At 40.9% G+C, this 20,677-nt stretch overlaps 1 protein-coding gene across 3 annotated transcripts in view; it reads left to right on the top strand.

The window, feature by feature from the left end:
- Positions 1-20,677, top strand: part of SYT1 (synaptotagmin 1) — a 338,924-nt gene that overhangs the window by 213,358 nt on the left and 104,889 nt on the right. For all 3 annotated transcript variants that reach the window (XM_033161580.1, XM_033161578.1, XM_033161579.1), the window contains exon 3: positions 4,276-4,467. In XM_033161580.1, the coding sequence (XP_033017471.1) occupies positions 4,293-4,467 (175 nt within the window). In that variant the 5' untranslated portion in view covers positions 4,276-4,292. The remainder of the gene's footprint in view (positions 1-4,275; positions 4,468-20,677) is intronic.

The following is a 20,677-nucleotide window of genomic DNA, read 5'->3' as shown; positions in this document are numbered from 1 at the left end:
GCCTAGTTGTAGTAGAAGCCTGAGCTCCGAGAACAAGGAAAAGGAAGGGGGGAGTTCAAGGGAGAAGACACAGACTGACAGTTTAAGCTCGGACTCAGAGGGAGGGCCACCGGAAATAGCCCATCCCATGACGCGTAGGACACGTAGGCGCACAAGAAGTAATGAGAGGCATGAACAGGAAAGGAAGAGAAAGTGGGGCTTTAAATGTGGGAACAGAAAGGGGTGGAACTCAGACTCGGCAACAGCTAATTTGGAAGCAGACACTGAGTAACTAAGCTCCAGAGTGATTTGTGTGTTTTGAGCAATAAACCTGAGTTAATTACTGCCGGAGTTGTCTCGCTTCTGTGGGAGAGACCCAACCATTACATTTTATTTTCACAACCACCACAGGTTGACTGAATTAAGTGGTTGGCTAAAGATCAACCAGTGACCCACATGGGGACTTGATGGTGAATGCTGAGTACCCTAATAGCCAGCAGCAGAGCAAGCCAATCAGGGGCCTGGGGCAGCGCATGTGCCCTGTGCCCAGGGGCACGGCCAGCTGGGGCAGGACGCTCCGCAGGGTCTCTGAGGAGTCTGCCTGCCTTGTCCCACTCAGCCGCCCTACAGCTGGGGGGGAGGCAGTGGGCGGACCATTTGGGGCAGTGCAGAGCCTGCAGGCGCCCAATCTACTGCATCACTCCCAGGAGAGACGCGTGGCTCAGGCACATTCCAGGCCCTGCGGTGAGTGCCGCCCGTCATTTTGTCACCCTCCTCAGTTGTGACATCCAGGGTGGACCATCCCCACTGCACCCCTTCCTCCGCCCCGCTAATAGCTCAGGTGTTCTGTGTCATCTCTGTGACGATGCTTGTTTAGGTACTGCTGCAAATCTTAGCTCACTGCACTGTTCTTCTTTTACTTTAGCTTGCTGTCTATTAAATGTCTTTGGCATATACCGGTTAGAAGCTTTATAGCAGATCTCGGCGCATTTGTGCATGCCTCATTAAATGTAGTGACCTCTAACTGCACTGTGAGTCCACCGAGGATAGTTCCAGGATATCTGAAGACTCTACTTGTTTCACTGTTTTCCCTTTCTTTAAAACAAAAAGAAAAGAGAAAGAGAGAGATGTAGCACTTTACACTGGCACTCCCAATACAATTTCCAAATGTGATGCCAAAATTGGAAGCAAATAAATTACAACATTTGACTTAATTTTTAATTAACTGAAAGTCATCACTGCAAATTGTGTCTTCCATTACAAGCCAGAATTCTCAACTGCCAGACCTGAAATAATTAAGCAATATATTATAATTAAGAAATGTAATTTTAATTTAATTATGATATATCATACAACTGTTTCTGATTTAGTTGACATTCATTGAGAAACTGCTATAATATCCAATAACACTCCAATATGCAGCTGACTTTTCATGTTTTGTTTCAGAGTATCTGGCAGTCTCCAGAACCCAGAGAGGTGCTGTTTCTCTGTTTGGAAACAGCCAGCTTGCAGTGAAAATATTTGTCACCTAGGTTGCAACCCCCATGCACACTTGCTTTAGGAGAAAATTGTGATAACTTCCTTCCAAATAAACATTTGTGAATACATTCATTAAATTTGCATACCACCCTTTATCCAAAGATCACAGGGCAGTTCACAACGTAAAAATACAATGCAATGAAGGTGTGAGGGGAGCTTCCCTGGAGAAAGCATTTCACAAATGGGAAGCCATTGCAGAAAAAGGCCTGTTCTTGTGTTTCCATCCTCTGGGCCTCTTGTGGAGGAGGCACACAAAGAAGGGCCTCAAGTGGGTTCAGGTCACAGGGTCTAGGTTGGTTCATATGGGAAGAGGCGGTCCTTGAGGTATTGCGGTCCTGAGCCATTTAAGTCCATTACCAAGGCAAAACAACGGCCCAGCACATCCACCGCCACACCTGCAGATGTAAAGCTGTGTGTCATCAGCATATTGCTGATATCGTACTCCAAAACTCTGGATGTCCTCACTCAGGATTTTCATGTAAGATGTTAAATAGCATGGAGATTAAAATCGAAACCTGGGGAACCCCACACTGAATTCCCATTAGCCAACATGGTCAAAGATGATGGGAGTTGCTGTAGTTCAGCAACAACTGGAGGCCCACAGGATCCCACCCTGACCTTGTAGGATGCTATTGCACTGTGATGCTTTTGTAGTATTTGGTTCATTCACTTGCACACACAAAACATAAGCAGAGGCGAACAGCATGCACAGACATACCAGGCAGCAATTCTGCCTCTGGGTCTCCCTGCCTCTGCTGCAAAAACTGCTGCTTTAGTCCATTCACACATGCACACCTTCTGTCCCTCTTTTGCTTGGGAGTATAAGATGTGCCACTGTCTCCAAACCCTGGTGGCTTTCCAATCCCAAACATTCGAAAGAGATTTCTGTATCAAGAAAATAACTTCAAACAATTAGCTCCCATAAGGAGACATCGGTTGAATATTCCCAATACATTTAAAGCATGTAAAGCAGCCCCCCAGAGAGCCTAGGGAACAGGAGAAATTGTAGCTCTGTGAGGGGCAAACAACAGTTCTCAGGATTCTTTGGAAGAAACCATGTGTTTCCAGTGTATGGTCTGTACATTGGCATTGGCATTCCTGGGCAGTTAGAAGGGGAAGAGAAAATGGGCAATATCATTGAGGAAAGTGCCTTCTACTCATATAACTGTTGAATTCTATCCATATTGCTTAACCCCCTCTATTCCCTGCCTCCTGCAAAAAGTAAATCAAGATGGTAGCCTACATATAGCACAATGACTTGATGTGGTGGGTAAGGTACCAACGTACAAATCAATGGCTTGGATCCTGCTTCGGTCACTCATTTGCTACATAAGCTTTTAACCCCCCCCCCCCCCGTGCAAATGTTGAGCCAATCATCTCCCTTTCTGGAATTACTGATATCACACTTTGAGATGCAAGCATATGCATAGTCATTACTGTTGGAAGAATAGAGAGTTATAATTTGATTTAGTTACCCATTTGAACACTTCCAATGGCATCCAAGGGAATGCATGGGTAAGTTAGAGGACATAGTATTTGCATGTAAGTTGTATTTTTTATTATTTATACATGCATGCATGCATACAGCTGGATGTTTCTTGAATCTCTTGGTTTGATATGTCTTTCATTTTATTCATTTGGGAGAAAGGTATTGGGTTGGGTTTCTTTTTTTTCTTGTTTTAGATAATTTCCCAGTGGGAAGCTACAGGCTTAGTTCTTTCTGGAAGAGTGCAAACAATAGTATACACAGAGCAATAATGAGTGATTGTTATCACTCCAATTCCTTTTCTCTCTGGTTTTCTGAAATTAAAAAAGAGAATTATTATTCAAATGACTCTTATTTAGGACATGGCATATCATCAGAACAGCCTGTTCAGAACTAAAGCAAACATTTGAGCCAACCCTCAGGCGCTATTCGGATTGTTCTAATCAAAGCTCCACGAAAGTGCTTTGCTTTATGCTATAGCTCAAGTGAAGGGATCACAAAATGCCCATGAAAAAAGCATTAAGTTGAAAGTATGTTAATGTAGGAGTATATTTATTTAAACACTGTGGGTGTTCCAGTCTGGAACTACCTACTGATGCGGTGGTTTCATCAATATACCAAAGAGAAAAGTAAATAATTCAACAGAACATTGTCTGAGGCAAATGTCAGTAGAAGGAAAATTGCTTTCAATAAATATGGCTCAAGAGTAAAACAGAACCGATTTTCCAAATAATGGAACAGTTTTGCTTACATAAGGTGCACCAATGGTTGCAGAATTTGGGAAAGCTTGAAGGTGTTTTAATTATAGTGTTGCAATTACTTCCTATTTTAGCAACTAGCAGTCCTCTGAAATTTTCCGTACCAAGACACAGATACAAATAATTATGCAAATGCAGTCAAGTGTTTGTATATATGGAACTGCTGTCAGTTAGTTTACTTATACTTTCAAAAGGAAAGGGCAGAATCCAAAGTTTAAACAACAGATGCCTAGCCATATTGAGATATCCAACAGAAATAACTGTTCGTGGCTCAGAAGCATTGAAAAGGAGTCGAGACATAAGAAAAAGCATCAGCTATTACCTTCTGGAAAAGTCTCTTTCCCTGTGGCCTAATAAATATTGTATGAACCAACATGAAGCAATATGGTAATGATGTGATATTTATCCAGTGAGCAGGTGCACCAATTACAGTTACTGCTCTCTAGTTTGTTGTTGAGCAACAACAACATTTTAACCTTTTTGAACATTCCTCTGTTTTGTTTTCAATCCTAGTTTCCCTGGGGACTGAAATGGCAAAAGAAAGTCAACACCAGGCCCTAGCGGCGCTACCAGGCACCACTGTTGCTGCTGCGCTAGCAAGTAATGTCACAGAACCTGCGGCTCCTGGAGGAAAGGGGGGGCCAAAAGAAGATGCATTCTCAAAGTTGAAGGAAAAATTTATGAATGAACTGAACAAAATACCATGTAAGTAAAACCAAAGCTGGGTAGAAAATGCCATCATAATTGCTACTGTTGACGCTCACAAACTGCTCGAGAAATGCACGTAATGGTCCTTCATTAAATCAGAGTGAAGCTTAAAGAATGCTATTTATTAATTAGCTTTATTCTACTGCAAAAAATGCATATGCATGCTTTGATTTCTTTAAAGATCTATATTTGCCTTGTGTTTAAGACACTCGAGATAAATCGCAGGAAGTGGCACTGATAGTATGGATGGGATCAAATTCTGCTTGTTCGTTAATCCAACAGACTATGGCTATGTATACACTGTGCCTTTTAAGTCTTCCCCTCAAAGAATTAGGGGCACTGTAGTTTCATACTGGTTGGTGTTGGTGGGAATTGGAAACTCTGTGAGAGGTAAAACCACAGTGCCCAGAAGTCTTTGAGGGAAATGATACAGTGCGTTTTGAATATGCATTAAAGGTTTAGCACTTACACACCCTAAAGCTGCAATCCTAGGCGTGCTTGCTAGGGAGTAAGTCCCATTGAACACAGTGGGACCTACTTGTGAGTAATCATGAATAGGATTGCAACAAGAAGTAAAAAAAAAAAAAAAGTAGAAGAAAGGAACAAATTTAGAAACTGGTGCAGACATAACACATAGGCATGTGTAAGGGATGGAACCAGGCTCTCATCATGATCACGTGACAAGACATTGTTCCAGTCACATGTTTTGGTAAGTTAATGGTGTACAGACTACTCCCACCTCATTCTTCTATACTAGTGAGCAGGTGGAATGAGCCAAAATTCTTGAGTTAGTGTTATGTCTGAATTGGGAATCTGTAGCTTGGGCTTTTCTTGGCTTCCTGATTGTGACTTGTCTGAATGAAGCAAACGTCAAGACTCCTATTTCAGTACAGTGGTACCTCGGGTTACATACGCTTCAGGTTACATACGCTTCAGGTTACAAACTCCGCTAACCCAGAAATGACGCTTCAGGTTAAGAACTTTGCTTCAGGATAAGAACAGAAATCGTGCTCTGGCAGTGCAGCGCAGCGGCAGCGGGAGGCCCCATTAGCTAAAGTGGTTCTTCAGCTTAAAAACAGTTTCAGGTTAAGAACGGACCTCCAGAACGAATTAAGTACTTAACCAGATGTACCACTGTATAACAACAAGCCAACAATAGCTGATGGATACTCCTGCTACTCTAACACAAAGGAGAAAAGCAGGAGCAATCTGCTCATCCGCAGCAAGGTATTAACCATGGATACATGCAGAGGCGTCGCAAGGGGAGGGCGGGGGGCGGGCCGCCCTTAGTTCCAGGGGAGGAGGGGTGACACTTTGGTCGGCCCCTCCCACCCCGCCCGATGGGCGGACCCGAACGGGGGCATGTCGCCTTTTCCCCCTTCCAGCGGCTATTTTTCGGCGGGGGGGGCAGCGAGGAGGGGGTGTCACGCTGGCATGACACCCCCTCCCCGCTGGCCACCCCCCCGCCGGAAAAAACCGCTGGGAGGGGGGGGAAGGAAGCAGAACAGGGCGCATTCAAGCCCTGCTCTGCTTGTTTTTCCCCTTTCCGCCGCTTTTTTCGGCGGGGGGGTCGGACCCGTGAGGGGGGTCAAACTTGTCACCCCCTCCCCGCTGGCCACCCCCCCGCCGAAAAAAACCGCTGGGAGGGGGGAAGGAAGCAAAACAGGGCGCATTCAAGCCCTGCTCTGCTTCTTTTTCCCCTTTCCGCCGCTTTTTTTGGCGGGGGGGGTCGGACCCGCAAGGGGGGGTCAAACTTGTCACCCCCTCCCCGCTGGCCACCCCCCCGCCGGAAAAAACCGCTGGGAGGGGGGGAAGGAAGCAGAACAGGGCGCATTCAAGCCCTGCTCTGCTTCTTTTTCCCCTTTCCGCCGCTTTTTTTCGGCGGGGGGGTCGGACCCGCGAGGGGGGGTGTCAAACTTGTCATCCCCTCCCCGCTGGCCACCACCCCCCACCGAAAAAAAGCCTCGGAAAGGGGGAAATCCCCCCTTTCTGCATCCACATGCGTCGTGACGTCATGATGACGTCACGGCACACTCGTGCCCCTCCCCCAGGGGGGTGCCTCTGCGCTGCCGCCGCCCCCAGCAGCACAGAGGCTAGCTACGCCACTGGATACATGTGGTCAACACAGCCAGTTAGTGCTCACCAGCAATTGGGTGGTATGAGAATGGCTGCTTAGCCAGTCATGGGGTGGGTAGCTGTTGTGGCCTGTCATGGCAGGTTCCTATCCCCAGGAAGCAACACTGGGGCTAGGCAATCCCTTGGTTGGCTGCTTGGATTGGCGGGTTTCCCTGCCATCCGTCCATTTGAATTCAGGCCAATCGAGCAGGCTTCACTGTGGTCCATGCCCAGCCTATAAAGGCTGGCTACGCCTAACTGTAGGGACTGCAGCCCACAATTTAATGTTTATATCTGCAAGGGATTGGTGTTTGTAATATGTTCTTCCTCACCTTCAGGGTTAGGGATGCAGCAGGCTATTAATGAATGTATAGAAAAAGTGTTGGTGACTCAAAGCCACACTATTACCATCTCTATTTAGCCTCTCCTGCAACAGTCAAGTTTGCCTGTTTTTAACAAAAAAAACAAAAAAAGTGGGAAAGAAATATTAAACTAAACTAGAAAAAAGTTCTTTTTTTAACCTGAGGCCAAGTAAAGGTTTCATAAAGCAGTGACAAAATGGAAGTGACTTCAGAACTTGAAGGGATCTGAAAATTTCAGGGGGAAATATCCTTTAGTAGCCTTGATTGATTGGTTTTCTTCAAGTCGTCTCTGTGTTAATACCTCACCTCAGCTGCCACATTATTATTCTAAAGGAAATTGAAAGAAAGCTTCTTATGGATCACCACACTTCAGGTATTATCTGCAACCAAATCCAGTAACAAATAAGTCAAATACCTGTATTTAATTCTGGCAGGTTCAAATGGATGTCAGAATATCTGCTATTAGATGCTGAAGAATTGAACCCCCCCCCCCCCACCATTTCACAGTATTTCAGTCAGTAAAAATCAGAAAGCAGGTATGATGTTTATGGGCTGAAATATGCCTCACCTTACCCCTTTAGAAGCAAAAAGGGATTTTAAAGGCATCTCATTGCTAGCAAATTTATATAGTATGGATTTTAGTTTGGACCCCCCCCCCAAAAAAAAAGTAAGTCATGAATTGCAATAAATTAGCACAACAGAAAACGTAACCATGTAGGTTCAGACTATAGCCACTTATTTGCCCATAATGGTATTACAGTTTTCTCTCAAGTTTTGTCAGTGGAGTGTTCAGGCATTTGTTGCTGACAGTTTAAATGTTCAGGGTGGCATTGTCACGTTGCTCTTTATACTGTGGATAAAATAACCTGCAATATTAAAGCATGTGGATGCTATAGATCAGGCTTCCTCAAACTCGGCCCTCCAGATGTTTTTCGCCTACAGCTCCCATGATCCCTAGCTAGCAGACCAGTGGTCAGGGATGATGGGAATTGTAGTCTCAAAACATCTGGAGGGCTGAGTTTGAGGAAGCCTGCTATAAAGCTACTGAAGAAGAATGGTGCAGGCTTTTTTTAAAAAGTTATGCAAATGAATGCACTCTGGTTGTGAGTTTCTGATTAGTGTCATGCAAGTTTCCTCAACTTTGATTGGCCACAAAAAAATAGTTGTACTCCAATATTTCTTCCCCCTGCCACACAGGACATTTTCAAGCAGTTCTGCAGCAACAAGTGCCATTCGCTGGCTTTTCTTAAATAGGAATGCCCTGTAATTAATGTTTTCTATCTAAATCAAAAAGGAAGATGCTTCAATAGTACATAAAATATAAGTATATCATAGTTGGGATGGACAACATCCCTGAGTCTGGAACTTATAAAGAGTTACTAATCGGAATAGTATGGAGAAGAGAGCAGGGGATAGGTAAAAAAAAAGGTAAAGGTAAAGGACCCCTGGATAGTTAAGTCCAGTCAAAGGTGACTATGGGGTTGCGGCGCTCATTTCGTTTTCAGGCCAAGGGAGACAGCGTTTGTCCACAGACAGCTTTCCGGATCATGTGGCCAGCATGACTAAACCGCTTCTGGCACAATGGGACACCGTGACGGAAACCAGAGCTCCAATATTACATAAAATACAACTATATCATATTGGGAGGACAACATCCTTAAGTCTGGAACGTATAAAGAGTTACTAATGAGGAATAGTATGAAGAGAGCATAGGATAAGGAGATGTAAAAGTTAAAGATCCAAAAAGGTCTTCGGTTTTTCTTTTAAACAGTGATGATATCCAATTGGTGCCTTTGCACTGATGGAACAGCTTTTGTTGCAGCAGACACCTCCACTCATGGAAGTGGAGGAGAGGCATTTTTTTGCCCCAAACACTGTCCCACTACCAATGTTTACAAAAGATAAAATTGCCAGTCTTAGCTGCTTTTGTATATAGAATAGAAAATAGTGTCGTGTCTTTGCAGCAGGCAATTATTATTATTATTATTATTATTATTATTATTATTATTATTATTATTATTTTACTAATTTATCTTCCCTTCACCCAGGGCAGGTTACAACAGTAAAACAGCCCTGAGAAAGATAGTTTTTAAAAAGGAGGGAGGTAATGGAGAGTCCTTAACCATTAGCCAAATTGCTCACTTTTGAAAAGTCTTGGGAACATTCTAGCTTATACTAAAAACTAGACAAGAATGACACCTAATTCTACTACTATCATCTACAAGACCCTACCTTGGGCAGCCAGAGATCTAAACACTGCAATAGATGGCACCTGAAACTAGAGGAATAAGATAATGAATAGGAAAATGAAATCATTTATATATCACATTGCAATTGTCAACACTCTGTATGTACTTTATCTCACTAATTATTATCTACCTGTTTTGAAGCATTTCTGAGGTAGTAATATGCTTATTAAAATTGAATGCCTATCCTGGCAAATAGGTGGTGAATGCCTACTTTTGTGACAGGATTTTAATAAGGGTCTCCTGAGACCCTCAAGACCTCCTCTAGCACCTCACTGATTATTGCTAGAAAACTATTAAAGTGACTGTGCCGATGTTTTGCTGCATTATGAACATGTCAAGTTATGCCAGTTCCTATTAAATTGCGCAGATAATTAAATTTGCAGCTGGAAAACTGTGACAATGTACTTCATTGGTTTATTTTTGAGGCTGGAGTTGGAATTTTGAACTTTAAAATATTGTTTTTTTATATTAGAACTAGGCAGTAAAGCTCTAATCCTGCAAGTGCTGGGTTTGTGTAATTCACATTGTTATCTACACATGTCCTGAAGGCACAGAGCCCCAATGGGTACTGAATATGTGATTCATGTAAAAGAACTTCTTATTCTTTCCTTCTGTGAATCGCATTCAGTTAAGAGCTTTTAGAAAAACTCATGTACATAATGCATTATGGAACATTTCTTTTTAAGTATTTTGAAAGAAAAAATGTGCTTGTTCTATAGTTACAGTGTGCAATAAATTGAACTTAGGAGTTATTTATGGGCTATTCGTATGCAGTGATATTCAATAATTGGCATAATACATTCAGTTTGAAAGCAGGGCAGAAGTACCCTACCTTTTAACAAGAAAGTTATTTGTAAGGGTGTTCTGCGTTCTGTATTCTCTCATGTAAAAGTACAATGCCTAGCATACTAAATTAATGCTAAAATACTAGTAGTGTTATCTTAGACAGGGGCAGCAGCCTAGCAAAACTTTATCAAAACTTACTTGGTCTCAGTGCCTTCTAAAGTGTACTACAGAGATATTGTATAATAATAATAATAATAATAATAATAATAATAATAATAATAATACAGACATACAGTTCTTCTACTGAGAGGACCCACAAGAGTGTGGGACCCCAATAACTAATCAAATTGCAAATAAAACACATTTCAAATAGCAATTAACAAAGTACATAATGCGCCTATTGTCACTGATGTAGGAGTAAACCCCACTGAACTCAAGAGAACTTACTTATGGTAACCATGTATAGAATATAATAGCAGTCTACTGGATCAGGCGAAAGGCCCGTCTAGCATGGCATCTTATTCTCAAAGTGGCCAACCCAGTGCGTATGGGGTTGCACTGTAATGCTTACATTAAAACAGAAACCTTACTGCAGCAAGGGTAACACATTAAGGCTGGCAACAAGCCCATTTAAATAAAGGTATGTTCAATTTGTAGTTAAGGAGACACAAAGCTGGCTAATTTAAACTGGGAGAAAGCTCCAGAATCATTACCACAGAAAGGGACCTGCCTTTTGTGATCATTGGCCAAATCTCCTGAAATGGCATCAAGAGCATGGCCTCCGATATTGATCTTAATTCCCATGCAGGTCTAATGTGACCTGGTCCAAAGCCATTGGTCAATTCAAAGACCGGAATCATCAACTGAGTCCATAAGTTAATAGTAAGCCAACTGGTTTGACATAACACCCCTGACAATTGATTTTGCTGGCTGGGGCTGATGGTAATTGGAGTTCAACTACACCTGGATGTTTGCTACCCCAAGTTTTCTATAAAAAGAGGTGCTGGAACTCCCCATGAACACCTCTCTTGTTCTATTATAATGGCAATGAGAGATGCTGGAACTGAACTGATTGAGTTCCGGCTGTGGGAGGAAAGCCCTAACATAACATATTGGTGTGACATCGTTTACTGCTTAGAATTACCCTTCCTTCTTTTTTCTTTTTTGTGTTTACCTTACTCTGATCAAGCTTTCAAAAATCCTTTTGTCAATTTAACCCCCCCCCCAAAAAAAAAAATCTCAGTTCAGAAACCTGCTCTTTATTTCAAATATGACACGGGTGCCGTTTGGCTTGAAGTAAGTGCAAAGGAAAAAGAGGTCAGGAAAACATAAGACAGCATGAGGTTTACTATTCATAACTTCCAGTCTGGCATATCCTTTTCAGATTACAGTACATGTCTGCGATGGTAATCAGTTGGCATGGAACCATTTATTCCAGAATGCCAATTTTCAAACTGTCTTGTCTTGTGAAACATTTGTTGATAGATAGGGCTTTAAGTCCCCAAGATTGGGTTGGGTTTCCTAGTTCACAGAAAATTGGGTTTAGAAGAAAGATTAGCAGATGAAAGGAAAATGTCTGAAGTTACTTTTAATTCAAGCATAGCATTTGGAATTATAAAGAAGAAGAAAGCTCACCAGAGAAAGAAGTCAAAAGTGACTTGACTGATAGCAATTGTGAGCCAGCCAAGCAAATAATTCTGCAGTGATTCTGTGTATGCAACCATTTAGCAGCATCACCTTCCAGCATATAAAATGCACCCCAAGGAGGAAAAAACAGACGAACTAGGAAAAATGGAAAGTCTTTTTTTATTACTATATTAATGTGTGAATTTGAAATTGCTGGAGCTTATATTATGCGGTCCTAATAATTACAACTGAGCTTCTTTTCCTCACATGAATTGCCTGTATTCCTTCTTTAAGATTGTCCCCCACATTATAAGATTTGCAGGGCATGAAAATGTATACAGTATTACACCACACATCTTCCTATAGATCATTTGAAAAAGCAACTCTCCATAGGAAGGAATGATTGGAATATTATTAAAATAAAGACTGCAATCCAGAAGGGATATACATCATCTGCATGAATTTGAATGTTTATAAATGCAGTAATGTCATAAAATGTACAAATTCCTCAGTGTCCATACCACAAAGAGGAATAACTAGTCATTAGAGGTCTGGAGAAAACATTTCGCCACCTTATGGATCTAGTGCAGCCAGAGCTGGCAGGGCTATAGAAGTGAATTGTTCCTTTCTATATTTGTTCCCACAGAGACCCAACTACTCAGAAAGTAAGCCCCACTGAGTTCTGAGGGATTTGCTCCCATGAAGGTGTACATAGGATTGGAGCCTAAATAAAACAGCTCTCACCACCTCACCTCCTGTTTACCTGAAGGGGATTTTCTTTTGCCTGTCCTGCATATGCCTTTTTATTAAATTTTAAAGCTGGGCTATATGTAGGCCTGTAGGCATCAAATCAGTGATCCGTTTTCACTTTTGTAACAAGTGGGAGCCCCCATTTCTCCTACAGTATATAACCAATAACAGCTCACACCTACAACCAAATTTGGAACAACTCTAGTCAATGTACTCCAGTTCTTCTCCCCTTTGTGCAACAGCAGACTGAGGAATTTGCCTCCGGAAAGGTGATGGTATGAAAGCATTTCCAATCCTGCTTATGATCTGTGACCTCTTTACTCCACAGTGCAAACTAACATGTTAGCACATATGAAGACTCAAGCTGGATCAGACCAAAGGCCTGTCTGGTCCAATATTCTGTTTCCACAGTGACCAGCAAGATGCCTGTGGGAAGCCCTCAGACAGGAAATAAGAGAAAAAGCGCTCTTCCACTCATCTTCCCAACAACTAGTATTCATATTGCCTCTGATACCTGGAGGTAATATATAGCTATCTTGCCATTAATAGATGGTTAGCTGCCATCTTTTTAAAGTAAGAAAAAAATAACAGATAAGAACAGTAGAAGAACCCTGCTATATCAGACTAAAGAATTATCTATTCCAACATCCTCTTCTCACAATGACCAACCACATGCCTATGGGAAGCCCACGATCAGGACATGAGTGCATAGCATTCTCCCTGATAGTCAGCCACCCTACGGGGACAGTAACATAGGTTAGTTGCATATCCAGGGCTTTTTTTTCCACCTCTCAGGTATATGCCATTGCCGATCTAATAGAACCAGGGAGGTTTTCATTGTGAGTTCCAGCACCTCTTTTCCCAGAAAAAATAGCACTGTGCATATCTGTCTGTATAACATATCAACGCGTGCTTCGTCCTTTCCATTTTTTGTAGTGGTACAACCAAATTTCATCCTAACAGGCCCCATGCCTTTTTAATGACAACATCTTTCCCATCATGTTTTGGTATCAAAGGGACAGAAAGTTGTTACATTCAATATTTTCCCCCTATGACTTAATTATTTCCAATTGAAACAGCGGGAAGAATTTAGGTAGGAAGGATGCAATTGCTTTGTCTGGAACTTGGCCAGATCCATAACCAAGACCAATCAAGCTCCCACTAAAGCAATTCACTGTCTTTCCATTTACTTTAATGGCACTTGGGCATTGCTGGTGAAAAGGTTCTGTGGCTTCTTTAATGACCGCATGCTCTTCAGGACATTGATTTTATGTCTCACGCTGAGGGCAATATCCCCTGATGGCCATTGCTACATTTGTGAACCCCCCACCTTCCAACCCATCACAGCTCTGTTAAATGAGCAGTTTGTTAGTGTAATGGAACAACTGTTTCTCTCACACTATGCAGGCACTCTTTTGATTCATTGCTTGGATTGTTTTGGGGTTCTTTTATGCCTGAGGTTCTTCTGGTTTAGGCATGCCTTCCAACATTACCCAGATTTTTTAAAAATAATAATAATAATAATACATTTCTGTGCATGAGTATCTAACAAGGCCCAGGAGAAGCAGATCCTAGGGTGCAGCCTTCAGCAGTCCTTGAATGACACTGAACTAAAAGTATTATATTGAACTTCAATTGGCAAATAAAAGGTGGCTGGGAATGGATGAGAGGGGCAAAGCCATGGTGCAAACTTTGGGGAGAAAATATTGTCCTTTTCTGGTGGCCTGGTTTACTGGGGAAAGTGGGGGGGGGGGAGAAACACCTTCTTTCTTCCTTAGGTTCTGCTGCCACTGCAAATGGCAGCGAAAATCGTATTGCATCATTTCAGGGGGACTGTGGATGGGAAATCCCTGAACACCATTATAGCACACCACATGCTCCTGGAACAGTGCCACATTGTGTCATGATGTGGTTTCCAAACGAATATTGTGGAGTACAATGGTACCCACAGTGTCAACGGTAGGAGCTGCATTACTGCTTTCAATGACAGCGAAATTATAAGGGGGAAAGTGTGTAGAGGACAAAGGTCATGTGTGTGTGCTGCCAGCATCTGAATTTCTGTTTGGGTCCATGTGCTGGACCTGCCCTCAACATTCCTGTTCCACTCCTGACTTTCCCAAATTACATGGGAAGGTCTGAAGGGGGCATGTATTAGAAGCTACCCCACAATTGGGAACTTGGCATTATCCAGGCTCCTGCTTGTGGGGAGTACAGTAGCTCTGAGCAACTCCCAGTAGGCACGTCTCTGGAATGGCATGTCCCTTCACTCCAGAGTGCCTCCTGCGACACTTCTCTTATGAAAAGTGCACACAAGTCTTCTGGCATCACACAGCAAGAAGAAGGAAACATCCGTAGATCTAAACTACATTTATTTACATTCTATATACAGAGAATCCATTATCACCTCTTGTGTTCTCCAAGCTCTGGCAGAAAAAGCAGTTGCAAACAGCAAAAATGAAAGTACAGTACAATAACACTCTCAGACGGAAGAGATAAGACAGTCTTCCATTCCCACACTCTTCTCAGACAAACTCATGTGATTCATAGTAATCACACTAGCCAGCTCGGCTACATAAAATTCTAACAGTTCTAGCATGTACACCCTGATGCCCCCTACACACTTTATGTCTTCACCTAAACAAGGCTAATGTTCTATTCTATGCTGTGCTGGTCAGCCTGCATCTGGAGTATTGGGTCACGTTTTAGCTGCCTCGTTTCAAGCAGGTGATTGGTGATGGTGCTGCTGTTGCAACCCACCTTGGGACAGGTTGTCATGACTGAGTCATGGGTCCATCCCAGCAGCTGAAGATCAGTGCTCCAGTCTAATATGTTCAGGGTTTGTTTGTTTTTAGTCTGTCTTCGCTGGATTCCCCTCCTAAATTCTTTATCATCTTTAATAAATGATTTTATTTATGTATATATTTAGATTTATATACCACCCTTCATCAGAACGGTTCACAGAATTTCCAGCTAATCAACATGAATATTTCCAACTCATCAAAATGGTTTTTTAAATGTAGTCTGCTATTACTGATGAGCAGAGCAGTGCTTGTAAGTTTGGAGAGTTCGCCATGATGCTCTTGTTGAACACAAAACCTAAAATAGCACTAGCTTTTTAAAGCCATATCACATTATTGATTCAGGTTTCTTATCTAGTATAACATCTTAATCTTTTTTCCCAGAAGGGCTATTGCTCAGCTAGTTTTTCTCCGTCTTCTGCTGTAGCATTTGTTTTTGTTTTTACTGAGTAAACTTCACTACATTAGTCCTCCTTGAATTTCATTAACCCCATTTGAAGAGTCTGCAGCTTTGTCAGAATCCTTCTGTGTAAAACTTACCTTCTTTTCTCCACCCACCAGGCAAATTCACTCTAAGACCACAAAAGAAGCTGAGAAAAGAACCTGATTCTTGGCCCCAGGGTTCACAGTCCAGTTCTACAGTCCTGAACACATGAAGACACACTCTGATAGTATTCCTCCCATTTATCTAGGGTCTATACAATGAGCCTTGCCTAGCAGCTCATTTTGAAACCAGGTGTTGAAGACTTAAGTAGTGACATGTCTTATGAGTATTTTTTTAATCCAGCAGCAGAAATGAAAGTAAATTTGCCAATCCTATGTGATCAACAGATGTAAAATTTAAATTAAATTAAATTTTAGAAGAATTAAATAGCTGATAAGACTAGTAGGCATAAGCATAATTACTCTTGGACCAAAAAAACCCAGGGCATTAGTTTATCTGGCAAACACACTGACATTAACTAAAGAAGCAGCTGCACAGTTTCTTGTGCACTAATAGAAACTTTGTTAGAGATAATCAACAATTCTTTGAAACCTGTAGCATCAACAGTAATGAGCAATTAATTCTGAATCACTTCAGAACCCAGAATGTTGACCACAGGAGAAATAGAGACTGAGCAACAGGAAAATGGAGTTTATGAAGCATGAAGAAATAAAAACGAGATGAACGTAACTTTCAAGAGAAAGTGAACAGAAGGGGAAAATAGCAATCAATAAAATCTGAAGCTAGCAGAAACTGTCTTGGAAAATAAATGTCCTTCCAGAAACGTAGATAAGTGCTAATTTATTTAAGAAGGATACTTATTATTCAGAGTCATTTGCCTCCTTCTTTAAACTAAAGGCAGCTGTGTTATGAAACAATAACAAGATCCAAACTTTGCACATATCTATTGACATCCAGGAGGGATCTATTAAAGTACTGGTGTGGCATCAGTACAAAATGGTGATGTTTTTGTTTTTCACCAGTGACATTTCCACATGATCACGTGTTGCCATTTACTTTTTTTTTAAGGTCTTCAGTGTAGTCATAAATAATTTGTCTTTCCAGGATCTCCATTGCGCTGAGATTTGTACATGAACAGAAGACATGAGCCAAACTATTAACACATGCACACTATGCTAGCATATTCATCTGTGATGTCATCATTATGTTCTTCATGCTGGTGCTATTTTGTTTCTGTCATTATGATGGGACAAATACTTGACTGTACTATTTTTTTTTAAAAAAAAAACTTTCAATAGTAACACTGAAGGCATGGTAAAACAATAAATAGCTTAATAACTATACAACCTGTATGGTGGCCCCATACCTCTTAATTTGTGAGTGAAAACATTTTAAGGCAACGAGGAACTGCTGGTGAGATTTTGAAGCTCCTTGGATAGTTTTAATTTGTGGGTAGTTTGAATAGTTAATTGAGGTTTTTCTTTTTTAAAAAAATGATGTCAAATGTTCAACTCCAAAACCATCCTTAATCTAATGTGCTTTGTGTCATATACAAACAATACAGTTTTGCTTGATCTTGATCACAAGTAATTTTAATTAATTCAATCCTATTACAGTAAAGCACATGGGTATTGCAATATCTGTAAAACTTTTAATTGCTCAGATTACTTCACACAGTTTCTCATTTAACGTCACAATGAACTTCCATATTAGATTTAATATTTATACCCCACTTTTCTAAAAGCAATATTCAAAGCTACTTACGAAACAAAAATACAATAGACAACAATATAAAATAGTAAATGTACTGGTATTACAAAATACAAATGCAATACAAGGTATAAAATTTACATAGCTGATGCAAAATAAAAATGCACAAGCACAAGGTATTTGACTGGAGATTTGCAACTGAGACTTTGGCATCAAAACTGAAAGTCTAGTAATTTTATATTGGTTCCCTTTCCCACCCGTCTCTTTTAAAAGAACATTTATATAGGCCTTTTAATCACTTCAAAAGGCCTCATGTGGTGCTGTTCACAGATATGTCTTTATTTCTATCTTGGAACGTACAGTCTCTTTTCCACCCAAAGATTCCCAAAGTACCTTATATACGGTAGATCTCTGCTAAATGACTGCATTTTTTTTAATGAATCAGAAAATTCATGCATGTGTATGCAGCTCAGTGTGGACAAACAGCTCTGGATCTGGTTGTTTGTGAGTTTTAGTATTGGTTCATGTCCCTGCTCAGCTGTGAAGCTGACCCAAGGATCTACTTGGACAAATTTCTCTGTTAGCCTAGCCTGCTTTACAGGATTCCTATGAAAAGAAATTGATTTCTCAGTACATTGAAGAACACTATAAAAGTCAACAATGGCGGGGCAGAAGAGGCATTTTATATGTTTAAAATGTTTTTTCCCCAGTTTATCACTTCATAAGTGATCTGTATACAATGTAAAATTAATCCATACTTGGATTATAAAAGTTCAGGCTTTATGTACACAACTGTTTTATCCATCTTTTTAAATTTAACCAATAACTAGCACAGATTTAACAAACTAGTGAAATTCAACTATGAATCTTTTGGGAGATCACTGGAAAAGGAAGAAGGCTTGCAAGCCAATATTAATTCTTCACAGCTTTTTTAAAAAGTGCATCGGCTGCTGTCTGATTTTTTTTGCTCAAAGCAAGATCCAGGGTTGCTTTGTAATGCTGTGGGAAAAATAAGGTCTTTGCAGAAATAGCAATATGATAATCTGACAGGACTCAAGAGATAGATGGTGTCTAGTGTTCTCTCTCCCCTGAACGTTTGTGTTGTTCTTGTTGTTTTCAGTAGATATCAAGCAGTTGCCAATATCTCATCTTGTCACATACTTGTTAAACCTTGTGGATTTGGGGTATCTTAAATGCTAATTATTTTTATTACACCTTTCCAAGGTTTCAGTTAGCATATAAATATAATAAAAATCAGTAAAATACAGCAACACTGCACACAAAGAAGCAAGCAATTACATTCAAATGTGGACAAAGGGAGGTACTGGCTTGTTTTTGTTTTTTTTGTAGTTTGCTACAAACATTTGGATACCTCTTCATTAGAATGTGCTGTTTCAATGTAGTTTGGGGCAAAAGTATTCCCCTGAACGCAGTTATATGGCCTTAGCAGCTAATCCATAGAGATCACCAATACGAAACAGATGGTGCTGAAGGAAAACACTGGAAATGGACCTTGTCAGATTTTGTTGCTGTGATAGACTGTCCCAGAGTGCAGACGCAAACATTATGTTCCTATCCTTCAATACTAAATGAGTCTGGACAAGAGACTATTTCCTCTTATGAACAAAATCTGACAGATTCAGCTACTGGTAATGCTGAAATTATCCTTTGAATCTATCGGTACTCACTTGCTGAAATATGGAAGTAGGAAATAGTGTCTACTTGTGTTGGTGAATCTGGCATAAGGAAAGGCGCACACAGCACTGTACAAGGTCAGAAGTTAAATGGTATGTTCTTTAAGAGCTATTTGACTCGAATTGTGCTTTAGCACTGACTGTCAAGTGACCCTATATATCTGTGATGGGCTATTTAGGCAGAACTGTGGGTTTTTTATTTTTGAATCCCTTCAAAAAGTCATTAAGTTTCTGGAACATTCTCCCTCTTCCTTTCTCTTTCTCCCTTCCTGCCATTAGTAACATTAGTAAATATATCTACATTTGCATGCATCATAAATCAAAACAAAGTACAATGTAATTCATGTTTCCATGACAGTATTTCATGGAATAAGTTTCTGGAACATTCTCACTCTTCCTTTCTCTGTCTCTCTTCCTACCATTAGGAAGATTAGTAAATATATTTATATTTGCATGCATCATAAATCAAAACAAAGTACAATGTAATTCTCAAAACTTTACATTTCCATGAGAGTATTTCATCCATGAGAGTATTTAATCCATGAATATTATGCAGCAGCTAGACTGGTGACTGGGAGTGGCCGCTGGGACCACATAACACCGGTCCTGAGAGATCTACATTGGCTCCCAGTACGCTTCCGAGCACAATTCAAAGTGTTGGTGCTGACCTTTAAAGCCCTAAACGGCCTTGGTCCTGTATACCTGAAGGAGCGTCTCCACCCCCATCATTCAGCCCGGACACTGAGATCCAGTGCCGAGGGCCTTCTGGTGGTTCCCTCACTGCGAGAAGCAAAGCTACAGGGAACCAGGCAGAGGGCCTTCTCGGTAGTGGCGCCTGCCCTGTGGAACGCCCTCCCATCACAGGTCAAGGGGATAAATAACTACCTGACATTCAGAAAACACCTGAAGGCGAAGTTTTTAATGTGTAATATTTTTGTATCCGATTTTTGTTGGAAGCCGCCCAGAGTGGCTGGGGAAATCCAGCCAGATGGGCGGGGTACAAATTATTATTATTATTATTATTATTATTATTATTATTATTAACATTCTTGTATCCCACTATCCAACATTCAGCTGAAGTTCCAAATGTCTCGTTAGCTAAGAGAAGATAATATAATTAGGATTATACTCATGCTAAGTTATATTGCAGAAAATAATAAATACTAATATTATATCTACCCTTACAGTAATTAATTAAAAAACCTTTTTGTCCAGTTTTGATATTTTTTCCTTGTTTGCTAGAAAATCAAGTTCCAAAGATTCTTTCTTCCAAAATCTCTGATGCCATGTCTGTTTCACTTGTATACAGAATGTCGACAAACTAGTTCCATGTTCATGTTAGATAAATCTAGTGGCATCAGTGTGTGGTGCCCCAGATAATTCATAAATTCTTAGCCATCTTTCAGAGTAGTCAGAGGTGTACCGGTAAATAAATTTTATTTCAACTACTGAGCCATTTGAGATTATCCTCATTGGTTAGAGAATGTACAAGGTTCAGTTGATATATGCACATTTCTCAAGGCCTGATGGAGGGTATTTATATTGATCTGGATTATCTGTGCATTTGTGATGAAGCCTGATGAACATGCACAGTGACCAGTTATAATGCAGATTAACCACTAACCTTACATTGCCCCTGTGTGGGGGGGGGGATATATCTCCAGTTTCAACC

This window comes from Lacerta agilis, chromosome 10, assembly GCF_009819535.1.
Source record: "Lacerta agilis isolate rLacAgi1 chromosome 10, rLacAgi1.pri, whole genome shotgun sequence".
NCBI lineage: Eukaryota > Metazoa > Chordata > Lepidosauria > Squamata > Lacertidae > Lacerta > Lacerta agilis.
Note: the sequence above shows the minus strand (reverse complement) of the source record. Positions and strands in the feature narration are given on the sequence as shown.